This window comes from Arachis ipaensis, chromosome B09 (assembly GCF_000816755.2).
Source record: "Arachis ipaensis cultivar K30076 chromosome B09, Araip1.1, whole genome shotgun sequence".
NCBI classification, from domain to species: domain Eukaryota; kingdom Viridiplantae; phylum Streptophyta; class Magnoliopsida; order Fabales; family Fabaceae; genus Arachis; species Arachis ipaensis.
Genome location: NC_029793.2, coordinates 11,193,644 through 11,212,416, shown reverse-complemented (window position 1 = coordinate 11,212,416; position 18,773 = coordinate 11,193,644). Strand labels below are relative to the sequence as shown.

The following is an 18,773-nucleotide window of genomic DNA, read 5'->3' as shown; positions in this document are numbered from 1 at the left end:
TCTTTATATATGAAGATGGTACTCTAAATTCTTAGATGATTAATCAAACATATTTAGTTAAATATATTAACTTATTTAATAATTTATAATATTATTTTCATGTGAAGATGTGATTATAGGAATATCCACTTATTATTATTTGTGTGATTGTGATCTAGTGGAACATAAAAAGCAAAAAATCCTTTAAGTGAGTTTGGTCCTATGGTATGTTTGTGGCTATTTTTTAATTTTATATAGTTTGGAACTCTCGGATATTTAAAAATAATTTGAGATCGTTTTATAATGTATGAGTTATGTGAAAGCAATAGTATAAATATAAATTATTAAATTTCGTGAAACTCAACTTGGTTAAGTCAAGGATGGAACAATGTGACCATATTTGGAGAGATTAGGAAGGTAAATTTATGGTTTATTTTCCTGTTAATTTTGGGTGTGCTATGCAATTTGTCAGAATTTTGAATATTTTTTTAGTATTGGATTTAATATTAAATTTAGAATTTACAAATGTCGAAATTGAAGTTAATCTTCAGCAAGAGTTCAGAAAAGCAAATATTTGTTCTATCAGATTTGTCTCTTCTAAACATAATTTAATTAATTATGGCGGTCATATTTACTTTACTCTTCCTCCTTGAATTTCTCGAGTTTCATACTCATTTTAGAGTTTAATGTGAATTTATTAGTGATTATTTTTTGGTCTTGCAGCAGGGTTCCAATCCTCACTCTGAAAAGCAAGAAGAATGAGAAAGAAAGAGAGAGAATAGAAGAATAACGCGATAAACAGAAATGGTGTTACAGTTTCTGAAGCATCCTTTCACCATCTCTCGAGGTTTCCACAGTGACACAACCTTAACTATCCTTTCGCGTTTCCCAACTTTCAATTCTCCAGGTACACCCACGCATAAGCCATATATGCAACTTACACATTTTTTTTTTCATTTTTTTTTCTTTTTTCTTTTTCTTTTCAGTTAGATGTGTCAGCGCTCAAATTCCAACTCCATTTAAGGGATATGCTACTGCGAATTCAGAAAAGGTTTTACCTGTGAAGAAGTAAGTAAGCTTTCTTTGCTTTAAACCCTTGTGTTAAATTTTCAAATTTCACGGCTTAATAGCTATTCTTCTTTATGTGATTTGTTCATTTGTGTGTGATGATGTTGAAATATTGGCAACTACAACAGTGGTAGTGGATGTTGTATGTAATAGTGTTATGGTGTTTTTCATTTTTGACCAACTTTGTAGAGCAAATAAATTTGAATTTATTATATTTGTACAGCACTATGCTTATTATAAGGCATATACATTTGAATTTTCCTTTCTTTTCTCAGGGGTTTGAGAAATGATTATTGGCTGAATTTTGAATTTCTCCTTTTTTTAATAATAAAATAAAATAAAGGTCGGAAAAATTAGTTATGTGGTCCCTGGCTAAGGTAATTGTGCTTTGTGAATTGAGTTGTAGGTTGAAAGCAATTTATTGTGATTCATCCTTCATCTATTTGGCAGTATCTCTGTTTTCCTACGCTGTGAACCATTATTTTTCTTTTTGTTTTTTAAATCTTAAGATTGAATTAATAGTTAGGATTGTAGATCATGTGCATCAACATTAAGTAAAAACGAAGAGAACATTGTATGTAAAAGAAAAGGGAAAGCCTTGGTATTCAGTGGAATCATATCATATCACTAAACACTAGTTTCTTTTTCTTTAATGTAATGGGATATCTTGGGATTGCTTTAACCATATATTAGTTACTAATCAACTTCCCCCCTCCCCACATCCCTGCTGAAAGGAATAGGAAAAATAATATAATAAAATAAAGTGCTGATGAAATGTTCTGTTTCCTTTTGTTTTGTAGGAAAAAGAGGCTTGATGAAATATGTCTTGAAAAATATCAGCAATATAGCAGATCTATCATCCAGTCATGGATTTTGCAAGGTAACTAGTTTCAATTTTTAGTTCCTGTACAATATATAGATGCTCTGTTAGGAAGCTTAATAGAGCTGTACTAATTGGTTGAATTTAAATAATGTGACACCTAGATATGTTACACTTCTTCAATTCCTAAGTCTTTTGTGATTTCAAAGTTCACTAGTGATGGAAGATTTTCTTGGTGGATGAATTGGAGTCTTCTATTTTGTAAACATTTGTTCTAAACTAAGTGATCAAGTAACCTTATGATTGCAAAGATATCAAGTTTCAGATGATACCTTCACTCCGTCTTTTGGTGTGTTGCATATCTTCAAAATCCTTCTTTTTCTTTTTTCTTTTTTTGGTCTTTCTGTGTTCTTATTTTGTGTTATCCTTGACTTCATATACTCAAACATCTATATGAATAACATTGTCATAGTGAAAATGAAACTATACAATATACTACTAAATAAAAACTAAATCATATGTTATGTAGGCAAAGTACATGTCAATGGGAAGGTGGTAAATAAAGCTGGTACTCCTGTGTCTGAAAAAGCTGTTGTTGAGATAATTGCCGAAGTTCCGAAATATGTATGTAGGTGAAGCCATCATGCTCTGCTTACTTGTAAAAATATCTTTACAGTAACTTTGGTGAAACTGTAGTTTCATTCTTTCTTTCTTTTTTATTTCCTTTTTATTTTTGGCTTTAACAACACAGGGCGGGACATAAGTTGGAAGCTGCCATTGAACAACTTGGTGTCAATGTTGCTGGTAAAGTTGCTCTTGATTCTGGGCTGTCAACTGGAGGATTTACTGACTGCTTACTTCAGTATGGCGCATCACATGTTTATGGAGTTGATGTAGGCTATGGACAGGTAACTCATCCTATTTTATAAGTTCTGTGAATGTGGAAACTGGTTATTGGAGTCTACATTATTACTGGAGTATGCTGTTTCATTTTCCCTTTAGAAGTTCTATGCACTCTTCTTATTTTTCATATGACCTACAGCTATTGCATATCAATCTGCTTGGTGATTTTCTACTGTTCATGATTGTTAACTTATTTAGGTGGCTGAGAAAATTCGTAGAGATGATCGAGTATCTATTATAGAGCGGACAAATTTAAGATATCTTACAGAACTCCCCCAAAATGTTGATTTGGTGACTTTAGACCTTTCATTCATCTCTATTCTCTTGGTAAGCTCTGAAAACAGATCAAACGTAACTCAATTTCTCCTATTACGGGGTATAGCATTTCTGTTTCGGGAAATTGGATTGGTCCAGCCAGTTGAAACAGGAAGTAGCCAGTTTACTGGTCTGTTTCATCCCTTCTTCTGAGTTTTGGATATAACCAAAACTGTTAAATATTTGTCTCAGACGTATGGTTTTTGGTAGACTGGTGACTGCTTCATGTCATTCTGATTTTGTTGTTGGACAGTAAACTGGTCAGACATGTTATGATGCTATGTTATAAAGTTGAAAATGGTATGTAAGCTAAATCTTGCACACACTTTGAAAGTAGATAAGCCATCAGCCATCAAGTCAAAATTGCTTGTTTTTAAAGCAGGAACTTGTACATTTACATATGTTGTTTAAAACTACTTTAGAAAAATGGAGATTCCAAATTTTGCTGTGGTTGATGCACCAATTGTTAATTATTATAACTCTTCCAGTTCAATTATCACATTGGTAATCAAAGCTGTTCTCCGCTCCTAAATTTCCAGAATTTGAAATTGCCTTGTTGATTTGTATTTGGCTTCTTAGATTTTTGCATCACTAATGACTCGATGTTAACTCTTGTTATGTAAATCCTATGAATAGTTTGAGTATATGTGTATTTGCACAAGAATGACATTAGGCTGGTTTCTTATTGATGGACCACTAGACTTTTTTGTGGCTGACTACTTCACTCTCTTAACTAGAAAATCAAGTGAAGCATGGATCAACTATGATAATGTTTAGTCGTCTACTGATCTTTTTGAGAATAACCTGCATGGTTGGCCTTCTTGACCCACTAACATTCTTTTATTCTCTTCATAGGTCATGCCTGCTGTGGTTAATGTCATGAAGGAGGATGCAGCCTTAGTAACCTTAGTTAAACCACAATTTGAAGCTCGTAGGTCTCAGGTGATTTTTTTTTGTGTTGCCAACTGTAATTTTTATGGCTAAATATTCTCAACTTGGTTAAACTAAAATGGAGTTAGGGTCGAAATAGGATCTTGCAAGCGAACAAAAATGTAACTACAGTTTTGCATTTTCTTCACCCACATTTTCCTCTTATCCTTTTATCTCTACTCGTCGTGTTACTTGTTGTCTATTTGGTGAATTAAGATATGCCCCACAGTTTGGAACAGTTTATTTAGATAATTTCAGGGATTTTGGTAGGAGCAAGGAGTGTAAAGTGTTACTTAGATATGGTTTGCATGGTCTCTTTAGATTGAGTCGAATGTTCTAATTTGTAAGGGAATATCTTTCCTTAGATTTGTTATTATGATGACATTTCTTTGGTAGTTAGCATATGGATTAATTGGATTCTGTTAAGGTTTCCTTTTTAGACATCTTGGAGTAAATGCAGGAGCCCGTGGTCTATTTGATCCTTCAATAATAATATTTTCAAAGAAATTGATTAAAATTTCACTCTTTTCAAAACATGTTACCAGTATTATGTTGAGTTAGCTCCATTGTATCAGTGTATGTAGAATACAGGAATTAAAATACATGCCAAATGTACACAGGTGTCAACAGATCTCCTATCTAGAATTGATGGAGCATTACAATTACTGAGCCAATTAATGCCTCCTTTTTTATTTCAATGTCTGTAAAATAGTAAACAAATGTTATATTGATTGATCTTGGTAAGTACTTTGGTCTCTTGACCAATAGTGTTGGTTCAAGTCTTGGGTATACAAAGAAGGGATATTTTAGGGGGAAAAAAATTGGACACAACTTCCCCCAATCCTCTTCATATATAGAAAATTAGATGCAAGCAACCGAGTTATGCTTTTAATAAGATAACTATCATTGTTGACTCAATCTCATGAATAAAGTGGAAACAAATACTTCTATTTTTAAATTGCAATATCATTTACTTTGCAGGTAGGAAAAGGGGGGATAGTGAAAGATCCTAGTATCCATCAAGAGGTATGTGATTTCTGGGTATCTTGTTAGATTTAATGTTCTCAACATTGTTCTAGTTAGGATAAAGAGAACTAGTTTAAAGACAAATGCTTAAGCACAATGCTTTATATTCTGCCATTCATAACTCCATTCCCTTATGTTCCATCGAATTACAAATTGCCAAATAAAAACTCAAACCGATTAATGCACCAAATAGTTTGGCTACATTATGGGTTTCTGCTCATGTTTTAACAAATTCTCCGTGGACAGTTATTCAAAGGTGATTGGACAGTTCTTTTGAGCTAAAAATGTAATTTCCTTTTAGTTATTTTGGTATTCTTTTGCTCTGGGGTTGTTATGAGGATTATTCCTTGTCTTTTTCTGGCTTTTTGTCATTCTCTTTGCAAGTCAATTCTAGTGACAGAAAAAGAATTCAAACCTTGTTTAATAAAAGTCAAGCAACAACCTTTTGGAAGAAGATATAATTGGACGCAAGATCAACTTTACCTTTCTACATCACTACACTCTTCACATGATGTGATTCATATGTTATATTGTCAGTTTCTCTCTCTCTCTCTCTCTCTCTGAAAAAAATGTTTTATAATAAACTGAAAGAAGGATTTGACTGTCGTGTCATTCATCTGACATGTGCATCTGCATCACATCAACTGGCTAAGATTTGTGTCTATAATACTGCAATAAATTTAGAATGGCGAACATTAGGCTTGCATGTATAAATGATTCTTAATTCTCTACAAAACTGGTGATGCCTGCTTTGGAAGCAAGCTAAGAAAGGGAAAAGAATACAATATTAAGAACTTAGGAGAACTAATTGAACTAATATCATTCTCAGTCCCCAGCCAGCGCACTGTTGAGAAAACTTATAATCCAAAAGTTTCTAAGATTTGCAGCTCTCTTCTCATGTTAAATTGTTAATTCACCCTGCATTGAATCATAAATAGTATGACAATCTGAAAGTGTTGGTTTTTGGTAATTTCAGGTTCTTGACAGGATTATAAAGGGAGTAGAGGATTTTGGTTTCTGCAGTAAGGGTTGGATTGAGTCCCCTCTCAAAGGTGCTGAGGGTAACACAGAATTCCTTGTTCACTTCACTAGAACCCCAAAATAAAGGTTCTTGAAAGACTTATAAAGATTTGTTCATATTGCAACTTGGAAGGTGCAATATTGTTGTAGAGTGATGGGTTTATGCCATGTAGTGGTGAAATTTTGCATGATCCATTGAAGAAGCGACCATTGATTAGTGAAACAAAATGTGATGAACAATACAATCATTGTATTAATGAATGAATTGCGTAAAGTTTTTCGCCCACGAACATCCTTTTGGTTAATTAAGAATCATTGTTCACGTAATTTCTAATTAGTACCAAAATAAAGGTTCCTGACAAAATTAAATTACTGATACCTGTTACATTTCTTGAATAATTTTAAATGAAATAGATCCAATGCAATAATCAATAAATTATACTATTTGGAACAACTTGATAAAATTGATTTTTCATTCAAAACCAATCAAAACTAAACCGTGAACACCCTTACATATCTCATGCCACATTCACTTGGTAACTTCTAAAAGTAAATTTGATGTGCTGTGCAGAGACTTTTTATTCTTTACCCTCATTTCATCAATTACATTTTAAGCATCAGTGACCACCTTACTTAGCAACTCAGAGTCTCCAACATTCCCAAAGGGATTTTAAGACCAACCACTTGTCCAATGACAGAGAACCATGAAACCAGATAGTGTTCAATAACAAAACCATTTTTATTCAAAGCTGTATCGCCATGGAATAGCAGCTTCATCCACTCACTTGTCCCACATGGATGTAACTTGTACCAAGGTCTGTTCAAATATGGGTGTTCCTACAAGAAATATGACATTGAAATCATTTAATATGTATATGTACAAAAATGGTGCAAGGTTCGAAGACAAGTTTTTGTTATTTTTAAATAATGTGATTACAAACTGAGAAAATATTTTTGCTACTTCCAAATGTCTGGAAATATCCCTTGCATGCCTTCTGAATTTTCCATGTTTATTCATAAAAATGCTTCTTGTCACAGTGCAAAGAATCAGATGGACCGAAAATTGATATAGCTTTCGGAATATTTTCATGAGGAACACAATTATGGATAAAAATGGAAATTTAAATTTAAAAGAAAATGGAAAGAAATGACACTAAAGTCTAAAGTTGAAAATTGTTACTGGCCACCCTCACACTACACACAAGTTCAAGTTGTCATCAAAATTCTCAGTTTATCTAAAAATGAAAAGCCTAATAGCCGTAAGTGTTAAGCAAGTCTTACCTCTCAACTTAGTTTTGGGGTGAACCCACTTAATTTCAAATAGAAAGAAAGATATGGAAGAGAGTTGTTTACCTCCTGAGTTATAAAAGTCCATTTAGATTCTGAACGTATCTTTGCAGAGTGATCAGGAAGGTCCTTTTCAATTTCACCAAACGGCAAAGGTTGCCCATCTATATAAATAGTATCCCCAAATCAAATATATTGTGAAAGTGAAAATCATTTATTTTAATAAGAAAACATACTTGGCATAGTAATGTATAAAAAGGAAATATGCCTATAATGACCATTCATCATTTAGAGAATAACAGTTGTTTTTACAATGCGACCCTCTTTTATCCATAATTTGATGAAATATGGATCGAGATATAAATTGCTTCCAGATATATTAATTTATGAATGTATCAAAAGTTTAAAATAACATATNNACAGACAAAATTTAGAACGGTTGTTTTTCAAGAAAGTCAAGACCATTCACCTAGATGATATAATTGAAAATTGTATTTCCCTCCATTTCCTATAAAATTTCTTTTTCCAATCACAGCTTCAATTACAATGGCATTGTGGGTTCCCTCAAACCTAATAAATATAAAATGAGGTGCAGGATTCTTAATTTAGACAGCATTTCTTGATTTGCCGAAATACAACCCAATTCCCCTTTATTTCTAAACATATATATTGATTTTCCTTGAGATACAGAAAATGATACACTTGGTACCATTGTAGACTTTTAAATGTAACATTAAACACCTTTATAAACATAACATTAAGCTCCCATAAAGGGTGGTCATTGTCACCTAGACAAATAGAGGGGAATCACAATGAATTTCATCAAACCTCATAGGACATCAATATCATTTGTCGTAGATGTTAAAACAGGAGCGGGTGCAGGGTCGCTTAAAGTAACCCAGTCCAAAATCCCAACATCAATATGAAAAGGTAATGTTGGTTTTCAAACTTATGTTTTATGAAGAACATAATTATAATCCATTAAGATATTTATCACACAAACTCCATAGATTGAAAAGTGAACATACCACTATGGTAAGAACGAAAATACAACACTGGAACTCTATATGAAGGGCTGTAAACAATGTGAAAATCATAGTGGTTTACTTCATCACAACTGCTCTGGACCTATAATATTTAAAATATTATTGTGAGTAATCAGAAACAGTAGTGAAACTGTAATGAGGTGATAGTAACCATATTCGTGTAGTGTATGCTGTACAAATGAGCTAGCTTATGAATACCAATTCATACATACTAAAGTGGCATTGTCTACAGCTTCTTCTTCTTGAGAGATGCTGCTCTCTTCTTTCCATGTTTGACTTCTACAACTCTCTTGCTCCTGTAATGGCAATTACAATCCACAAACTTACATCGACTCGGCTATTATTAATTAAGTACTATATCGAATTGCTGACAGACCTCACTTGATTTGATAAGGCACATGCCCTCTAGTGATAAGTATCCTTCCTCCTGACATAGAGACAAAAAAGACATACAACTAAAACAATAATGCAGTGGACAAAGAAAAATATAATGATGGAAAACTCACCTTATGAGAAGATAATAAATGATGCTTTCGAGATGGTACCCACAGCCATGGAGGAACAAAAGCATTGAACCTTTTCCACTTCTCAGAAAAGGCACAAGCAGCACTAAAAAAGTCACTTGAAGAAAGAGTCCCATCCCAAGGAGTTATGTCCCTAACTGATTCTTTCTGGTCCATACCTACAAAGATGACAAGAAGCACGTTTTATAATCAAGTAGAAATTAACTAAGCTGACATTTTTCTTTTCCCAGAGCATCTTAACTTCAATCCAATAGGTTATATGAAGAACTTGTTGTAGAAATGAGTGCATATGTTGCTTAGTCTACACTCTACATATAATGATATTAACCAATCAAAGAAACATCTATCTTCATAGATCAAACATCAAATTCTCAACTTCTAATGTACACAAGAAGAAGAACAATTATTTAGCATTTTTGCATTAGGACAGGTTGCTTCTGGGGATTGAATAACATTATTGAATCTTTTCAAAACCATGTTCTAGACAACCATTCCTCCATCCACCATGCAAGGTTAAGTGATCATTAAACCAATGGAACAGACAGTTGATTTGACTAAAACAAAAAGGTGATACCCAAATCCGGAAATATTAAATCAACAGGTTTGGAGAAGATTAGTGCAAGCAGGGATGTTCAAAAGAGCACAAAATATAACCCTCATCTCAAAGTTATCAAACTCAAAAATTTAGAAAAAATCTCATGAATTCAATTCATAGATTAAAATTGAATTCCCATAAATATCAGAAGCTTACACTACAGAAATTAGCATAACTGCTGTAACTAACTCTACCAACTGAATTCCCAATTCAGGTAACATTGTTTATCTATGGTTGCTCAAATCAAAACAAGAATTTTGATTAACAGTAACACATCAAATTCTATCAATTTCAATTAATCCAATCAATTTCATCACCTGAAGCTTGCATAAGAAATAATCAAAAGAGAACAACTGAATATTGCTATAAACAAAACTAACATGCATATGAGAGCGCGTTTTCTTTTTATTTTGAAACAAACTTGCGAGTGCTTCTTCAAATTGGTCAACAGCTGATGGAACAGGGGCGGCGGAAACTCAGATCGGCGGTGGACAGTTAAAACATTTTACATAATTTAATCCCACTTGTTTTTAAATTATTTATACTCATTATTTAAATCAGTCTTTTTCAAAAATTTTGTTTTTGAATTTGTCCAACTTTGTTAAAATGTGTTCCGGTCTATTTTCAACCATTATCTCTTCTTTACATATTTTTATGAATATAATAGTATTTTGTTCATTCTAATCAGCTTTCAATTTTTTTCCTTCACTTTCATAAATTTGTTGAGGAAGAACATAAAAAAAATTAAATAAATATTTCGTACCTGAAGAGATACATAAAAAGTTGAGAGATATTGCAACATAAGGAAATAACCCTATTGAAAAAAAAAATGGTGAAAGGCTAGCACTTCTAGTAGATAGAACATTGTGTAAAAATGGTGGAAGACCAATACTTCTAGCAGATGGTGGTAGAGGATCAATATTTTCAGCAGATAGAAAATATTTTTCACAAAGCCAAAAATAAAAGTAGCACAATAATCTCTTTTATTTTAAAGTTAAACTTTTTTTTAATGAGAGTGATAAAATAACGTCTAATAAAAAAAAAGTCATATTTTTTTACTTTTTCAAAAGCTCTCAATTAACTTCTTAAAAAGTTAGAAGCGTTTTTCAAAAATGATACATACCTAACAAAGAAAATCAACAAATTAATTTTTAATTGTAAATGTTAATACGTGTTTAAAAAATTAAATAGAAAAGGCAAGTGTAACCCTCTCTAAAGCATCACATAACAAATAAATAAGTAGATTTATGCATTTATTTTTTTATAGTTTTATAAAAAAAAATAATATTACACATTTAAGTTTTTTTTGTTAATTAAATCTAAATAAATTGGCCTAACATAACAAAAATCAGTTATGACTAGTATTATTCCAAGTCTTATGACGTCGGGACGTCGCTTGGGACACCAATCTTAGCGAGGTTAACAATCTCACTATGGTAAAAGTAGTCAAGATCTCACCTTGGTTAGCTAAGCCAAGGATGTACCTCTTACTTTCAAAGAGCCTAGAAGAAAATAAGCACACAGCTTATTTAAATATATAACTCAATCAATTCAACTCATAAATAAAATGGGTACATACGCATATTTATACTAATAGGGGAGAGGGAGCCTTTGAGTATTAGGCGATGTGGGACTAATTCATATGCATATTATATTAACATAACTAAACTTTACTACTTTAACAAATATTTCTAATAACCTAATAGATGCTCCTGCATCATTCTCCCTGGGTTGGAAGAGGTTTGGTCTTATCTTGTATTGATTCTGCATCTTATTCATAGGAAGGTGACAGATTAGCCACGTTAAAAGTGACAGATACTCCATAGTTTCTTGGAAGTTCAATCTTGTAAGCATTATCATTAACGCGCTCCAAGACTCTGAATGGTCCATCTGCTCGAGGAGATAATTTCCCGCGAGACTCAGGAAATCATTCCTTTCTCAGATGAATCCATACCAAATCTCCGACATTAAAAATATTTGGTCTCCTATGTTTGTTGGCTTGGACCTCATACTGAGCAGTCTGACGCAATATCTTCTGTCGTACCTCTTCGTGGAGTTTCTTGATTTGTTCAGCACGTTCATCAGCATTTGCACTATACTCTCGAGAAGTTGGTAACGGCGGAAGGTCTAAAGGACTCAGGGGTCGCTTGCCATATACCACCCGAACGGACACCTCCATGTTGTTTGACTAATGGAATTGTTGTAGGAGAACTCGGCTTGTGGCAACACAAAATCCCACTGGCGAGGGTGTTTGTCACAAAACTTCGTAGCAAATTTTTTAGGCTTTTGTTAACCACTTCTGTTTGACCATCCGTTTGCGGATGACTAGCAGAGCTAAATTGTAGGTGAGTTCCCATTTTTTATCCATAAAGTCCTCCAGAAGTGACTCATGAATTTCACGTCTTGATCTGAAGTGATTGTTTGAGGAATACCATGCAAGCGCACAACCTCTTTAAAGTACAAATCTGATATGTAGGAGGCATCATCTGTCTTATGACAAGGTACAAATGGGGCAACTAAGGATGGAGCACCAAGAGCATTCCATCCTCCTCCATGAAATTAGAGAAGACCAAAGAGCCATGAGAGAGGAGCAACAAAGGCAAGGAAAAGACATTGAGGAGTTAAAGCACTACATAAGATCTTCAAGAGGAAGAACTAGCCGCCATCACTAAGGTGGACCCGTTCTTTAATTTCCTTGTTCTTTATTTCCTATTTTTCGTTTCCTAGGTTTTATGTTTTATTTATGTTTGTGTCTTTATTACATGATCATTAGTGTCTAGTATTTATGTCTTAAGCTATGAATGATTCCATGAATCCATCACCTTTCTTAAATGAAAAATATTTTAATTGCAAAAGAACAAGAAGTGCATGGTTTCGAATTTTATCTTGAAGTTAGCTTAATTATTTTGATGTGGTGGCAATACTTTTTATTTTCTGAATGAATGCTTGAACAGTGCATATTTTTGATATTGTTGTTTATGAATGTTAAAATTGTTGGCTCTTGAAAGAATAATGAAAAAGGAGAAATGTTATTGATAATCTGAAAAATCATAAAATTGATTCTTGAAGCAAGAAAAAGCAGTGAAAAGCAAAAGCTTGCGAAAGAAAAAAAATTGGCGAAAAAAAATAAAAGAAAAAGAAAGAAAAAGAAAAAGCAAGCAGAAAAAGCCAATAGCTCTTTAAACCAAAAGGCAAGAGCAAAAAGCCAGTAACCCTTTAAACTAAAAGGCAAGGGTAAAAAGGATCCAAGGCTTTGAGCATTAATGGATAGGAGGGTCCAAAGGAATAAAATCCTGGTCTAAGCGGCTAAATCAAGCTGTCCCTAACCATGTGCTTGTGGCGTGAAGGTGTCAAGTGAAAGCTTGAGACTGAGCGGTTAAAGTCGTGATCCAAAGCAAAAAGAGTGTGCTTAAGAACCCTGGGCACCTCTAACTGGGGACTCTAGCAAAGTTGAGTCACAATCTGAAAAGGTTCACCCAGTTATGTGTCTGTGGCATTTATGTATCCGATGGTAATACTGAAAAACAAAATACTTAGGACCACGGCGAAGACTCATAAAGTAGCTGTGTTCAAGAATCAACATACTGAACTAGGAGAATCAATAACACTATCTAAATTCTGAGTTTCTATAGATGCCAATCATTCTGAACTTCAAAGGATAAAGTGAGATGCCAAAATTGTTTAGAAGCAAAAAGCTTAAGCCCCGCTCATCTAATTGAGACTAATCTTCATTGATATTTTTGAGATTCATTGTATATTCTCTTCTTTTTATCCTATTTTACTTTTAGTTGCTTGGGGACAAGCAACAATTTAAGTTTGGTGTTGTGATGAGCGGATAATTTATACCCTTTTTGGCATTGTTTTTATATAGTTTTTAGTATGCTTTAGTTACTTTTTATTATATTTTTACTATTTTTTATTCAAAAATCACATTTATGGACTTTACTATGAGTTTGTGTGTTTTTCTGTGATTTCAGGTATTTTCTGGTTGAAATTAAGGGACCTGAGCAAAAATCTGATTCAGAGGCTGAAAAAGGACTGCAGATGCTGTTGGATTCTGACCTCCCTGCACTCGAAGTGGATTTTCTGGAGCTACAGAAATCCAATTGGTGAGCTCTTAATTGCATTAGAAAGTAGACATCCTGGGCTTTCCAAAAATATATAATAGTTCATACTTTACCCGAGATTTGATGGCCCAAACTGGCGTTTAAAGTCAGCCTAAAAATTCTGGCGTAAAACGCCCAAATTGGCACCAGAATTGGAGTTAAACGCCCAAACTGGCACCAAAGCTGGCGTTTAACTCCAGGAACAGTCTAAGCACAAAAAAGCTTCAATGCTCAGCCTAAGCACACACCAAGTGGGCCCCGGAAGTAGATTTCTGCACCATCTGCACCTAGTTACTCATTTTCTGTAAACCCTAGTTACTAGTTTAGTATAAAAACTACTTTTAGAGATTTATTAAGAGACGGGAATCTTATGTTCCTGTTTTGGAGATTGTACACATTTGGAGGCTGGCCTCACGGCCATGCCTAGACCTTTCTCTTATGTATTTTCAACGGTGGAGTTTCTACACCCCATAGATTAAGGTGTGGAGCTCTGCTGTTCTTCATGAATTAATGCAAGTACTATTGTTTTTCATTCAATTCACGCCTACTTCTTCTCCAAGATATACTCTTGTTCTTAATTCAGTTAAGTCAGAATGAAGGGGTGACCCATGACAATCACCCAATCTTCGTTACTCGCTTATCCAAGATCCGCGTGCCTGACAACCACAAGCGGTCTACATGATGTTCAACATAGTCATTGGACGACAGCCAGAGTATATTCTCTTGAGTTTCCAATCAACGATTCACATCGTCTCTCCTGACAACAGAGCATCTGAATCTGAGATTAGAACCTTCGTGGTATAGGCTAGAACCATTAGCAGCATTCCTGAGATCCGGAAAGTCTAAACCTTGTCTGTGGTATTCCGAGTAGGATTTGAGAAGGGATGACTGTGACGAGCTTCAAACTTGCGAATGTTGGGCGCAGTGACAGTGTGCAAAAGGACAATGGTACTATTCTGACGCTAGCGGGAACTGACAGATGATTAGCCGTGCGGTGACAGTGCACATGGATTTGTTTTCATCCGAGAGGATCATACAGCTTGCCATGGAAGGAGGTAACGCATGGTTGGAAGAAGGCAGTAGGAAAGCAGAAGTTCAGAAGCAACAAAGCATCTCCAGACGCTTATCTGAAATTCCCACCAATGAATTACATAAGTATCTCTATCTTATTTTAAGTTTTACTTATATTTTAATTATCAAAACCTCATAACCATTTGAATCCGCTTGATTGAGATTTACAAGGATGACCATAGCTTGCTTCAAGCCGACAATCTCCGTGGGATCGACCCTTACTCACGTAACGTTTATTACTTGGACGACCCAGTGCACTTGCTGGTCAGCTGCACCGGAGTTGTGGAAAGTGTGGAATACAATTCCGTGCACACCATATACCACCACTTACTGTTATTTCACTTTATTGCCAAAAAGGAACTCTTCCACTTCTTGTTCAAACATTTCTTTTATTGAAATTGAAAAGACTCAGGGAACAAAACAAGCATTTAAACTGGTGAAAGTGAAAACACACACACCTAGGCTAGCATACTTATTGCAAAATTAAACACACGGAATGCAAGATGACTAAAACTACAAATTGACTATTAATATGGGCACATTCAGACTTCCAATTTAGAGCATTTCAAAGCAGATGAATTAAGTAACAATACAACCTCTTAGTGGTGCCTTCTAGTTGCTTCCTCTCTGCTATCACCATCTGTGGCTTTAGTGTCCTTCTTTTTTGTCCTTTGATGATAATGCATAGTTCTTCCAAGGGTTGATTGAATTCCTGCAAAAGCTACTGAAAGCTGCTTGTTTCCCAAGCACTTGAGAGATGGTTAGCATGCATGTATGCTTGTGATTTTCTGAACTTAACTTAGTGTGGGAATACCAATCTAAGTTCCTTGCCTACTTCTACATGAAGCAGAGTAAATATATGCGTGAATCATTAAGTACTTTTTATTAAGAAAGTAAACTATGAACCATAAAACAACTATGAACTAGATAACAAACTAGAAACTAGAAACTAGAAAACAACAATTTTTGAGTAATTTCTCTGATTGTTTGGAGCTGATAACTAGTTATGCTGAGGGTGCAATGTGTTCTTTAATGAAAACCATGGTGGAACACCAAACTTAGATTTACATACTCACCCTTGAATTTCTTTGGTGTACAACACCAAACTTAGCTCCTAGCAATGCAGAGAAATCTCCTTACTCTCTTATTGACAAGCTATGAAAAGAGAATTACCTTTGGTTGGGTTGCCTCCCAACAAGCGCTCTTTTAATGTCAGTAGCTTGACGACTAACTCTCTCAGTCGAGTCTGTATTTTGTCTTAGTCCTTTCCTTCATATCACCCAAGTAGTGCTTGAGCCTTTGTCCATTTACAGTGAAGGTCTCCTGTGATTTTTCTTCCATGATTTCTATATGTCCATAAGGGAAAACCTTGGTGATAAGAAAAGGGCCAGACCACTTTGATCTTAATTTCCCAGGAAAAAGTTTCAATATGGAGTTGTAAAGTAGCACTTTCTATCCTTCCTCAAAGCTTCTTGGTGCCATCTTGAGGTCGTGTTTTTTCTTTGCCTTTTCCTTGTACATTTTGGCATTTTCATAGGATTGGGATATGAATTCTTCCAATTCTTGCAGTTGCAAGAGCCTCCTTTCACCAGCAGCTTCACTATCAAAATTCAATAACTTGAGAGCCCAGAATGCTTTGTGTTCAAGCTCTAATGGCAGGTGACAAGCCTTACAATATACCAGTTGATATGGAGACATCCCAATTGGTGTCTTAAAGGCGGTCCTGTATGCCCAAAGAGCATCATCCAACTTTTTTGACCAGTTTTTTCTTAAAGCTCCCACCGTCTTTTCTAGAATTCTTTTTAGCTCTCTGTTGGATACCTCTGTCTGGTCACTTGTTTGGGGGTGATAGGGTGTGGCAACCTTGTGCTTCACCCTATATCTCAGGAGGAGGGTCTCTAATAGCCTGTTGCAAAAATGACTTTCTCCATCACTGATGAGTGCTCTGGAAACTCCAACCCGACTAAAGATATTCTTCCTGAGGAAGTTCAAGACCACCTTGTTGTCATTTGTAGGAGTTACAATGGCTTCCACCCATTTGGACACATAGTCCACTGCCACCAAAATGTAATTGTTTGAGTATGAGATTGGGAATGGTCCCATGAAATCAATCCCCCAAACGTCAAACAGCTCAAGTTCCAAGATGAATTGTTGTGGCATCTCATTTTTCTTGGGCAGATTTCCATCCCGCTGCCATTCATTACAGTTCTTCACTAACTCTCGTGCATCTTTGAAGATGGTGGGCCAAAAGAATCCGCACTGCAAGACTTTTACTGCAGTTCTTTCTCCTCTAAAATGGCCCCCATAGCAAGAACCATGACAATTCCATAAGACTTCCCTTCCTACCTCCTCTGAAATACATCTTCTGAGCAATCCATCTGAGCATTTTTTTAATAAGTATGGCTCATCCCAAATGAAATACTTTGCATCATTGATGAGTTTCCTCTTTTGATGCTTGTTGATCATTGAAGGAAATTCTCCAGTAGCCTTAAAATTAGCAATGTCTGCGAACTAGGGTGCCTTATGAACCAGCATTAATTGCTCATCAGGGAAGAATTCATTAACACTTGATTTGTGGGTGCTACCTTCTTCACAGGGGATTCTGGACAAATGATCTGCTACTTTGTTCTCCACTCCCTTCTTGTCTTTAATCTCAATGTTAAGTTCCTGCAATAGCAAAATTCACCTTATCAGTCTTGGTTTTGACTCTTGTTTTGCAAGTAAATATTTTAGTGCTGCATGATCAGTAAAAACAATCACTTTAGATCTAATGAGATAAGATCTAAATTTGTCAAATGCAAACACTATTGCCAGTAGTTCCTTCTCAGTAGTGGTATAATTCCTTTGAGTTTCATTCAAAACCTTGCTGGCATAATATATAACATGCACTAAATTGCCTTTCCTCTGTCCAAGTACTGCCCCAACAGCAAAGTCTGATGCATCACACATCAGTTCAAAAGGCAAATTCCAATCAGGTGGGGCAATGATAGGTGCTGAGGAAAGCTCTCTTTTTAGTGTTTCAAATACTAGTGTGCATTTTTGATCAAATAGAAAAGGTGTATCAGAGACTAATAGGTTGCTCAAAGGCTTTGCAATTTTGGAAAAATCTCTGATAAACCTTCTGTAGAAACCAGCATGGCCTAAAAAACTCCTAATTTCCTTGACATTACTAGGTGGAGGTAATTTCTCAATTAATTCCACCTTAGCTTTGTCTACTTCTATGCCTTTTTCTAAAATTTTATGGCCAAGCACAATCCCCTCTGTTACCATAAAATGACATTTCTCCCAGTTTAGAACTAGGTTTGTCTCTTGGCACCTTTTTAACACTAAGGAAAGATGATTAAGGCAATTGAGAAAGGAATCTCCAAAAACCAAAAAATCATCTATGAAGACTTCAATGAATTTTTCAATCATGTCTGAGAAGATAGACAACATGCATCTTTGGAAAGTTGTAGGGGCATTGCACAATCCAAAAGGCATGCACCTGTAAGCAAAAACTCCATATGGACAGGTGAATGATGTTTTTTCTTGATCTCTAGGATCAACCACTATTTGATTATAACCCGAATATCCATCAAGAAAATAGTAATATGCATGTCCTGTCAATCTCTCCAGCATCTGGTCCATAAAAGGGAGTGGAAAATGATCCTTTCTAGTTGCCTCATTGAGTTTCCTATAGTCAATGCACATCCTCTAGCCTGTTACTGTTCTTGTGGGTATGAGTTCGTTCTTCTCATTGGGTACAACTGTGATCCCTCCTTTCTTTGGAACCACATGGACAGGACTCACCCATGGGCTGTCGAAAATGGGATAAATGACTCCTGCATGCCAAAGCTTCATCACTTCTTTTTGGACCACTTCTTTCATGACAGGATTCAATCTTCTTTAGGCTTGAATGGAGGGTTTGAAATCATCTTCCAGCAAGATCTTATGCATGCATATGGATGAGCTTATCCCTTTTAAGTCAGCAAGGGTCCATCCAATGGCATCTTGGTGCTTTTGCAACACCTTGATTAATTCCTCTTCCTGTTCTTGACTAAGGGCAGAATTGATGATCACTGGGTAACTTCCATCACTTCCCAA

General features: G+C 35.1%; 2 protein-coding genes across 9 annotated transcripts; one reads left to right on the top strand and one right to left on the bottom strand.

The window, feature by feature from the left end:
* LOC107617780 (hemolysin A) lies at positions 683 to 6,353 on the top strand. 5 transcript variants are annotated; one of them, XM_021112637.1, is made up of 10 exons: positions 685 to 826; positions 966 to 1,047; positions 1,848 to 1,927; positions 2,397 to 2,499; positions 2,619 to 2,775; positions 2,969 to 3,097; positions 3,941 to 4,027; positions 4,997 to 5,041; positions 5,235 to 5,297; positions 6,018 to 6,353. In XM_021112637.1, the coding sequence occupies exons 1-10, from the start codon at positions 784 to 786 to the stop codon at positions 6,144 to 6,146; spliced, it is 918 nt and encodes a 305-aa protein (XP_020968296.1). In that variant the 5' UTR covers positions 685 to 783; the 3' UTR covers positions 6,147 to 6,353. The 5 variants fall into 5 exon arrangements, with proteins under 5 accessions (XP_020968297.1, XP_020968296.1, XP_020968295.1 ...); XM_021112636.1 differs by having other exon boundaries at positions 685 to 886; positions 6,018 to 6,347; XM_021112638.1 differs by lacking the exon at positions 3,941 to 4,027 and having other exon boundaries at positions 683 to 886.
* LOC107617782 (ubiquitin-like-conjugating enzyme ATG10) lies at positions 6,461 to 10,022 on the bottom strand. Of its 4 annotated transcripts, none has more exons than XM_016319648.2 (7): positions 9,935 to 10,022; positions 8,901 to 9,076; positions 8,771 to 8,821; positions 8,607 to 8,690; positions 8,377 to 8,476; positions 7,415 to 7,512; positions 6,461 to 6,898 (listed from the first exon to the last, which is right to left on the bottom strand). In XM_016319648.2, the coding sequence occupies exons 2-7, from the start codon at positions 9,072 to 9,074 to the stop codon at positions 6,695 to 6,697; spliced, it is 711 nt and encodes a 236-aa protein (XP_016175134.1). In that variant the 5' UTR covers positions 9,075 to 9,076; positions 9,935 to 10,022; the 3' UTR covers positions 6,461 to 6,694. The 4 variants fall into 4 exon arrangements, with proteins under 4 accessions (XP_016175134.1, XP_016175133.1, XP_016175135.1 ...); XM_016319647.1 differs by having other exon boundaries at positions 9,894 to 10,019; XM_016319649.1 differs by lacking the exon at positions 8,377 to 8,476 and having other exon boundaries at positions 8,603 to 8,690; positions 9,894 to 10,019.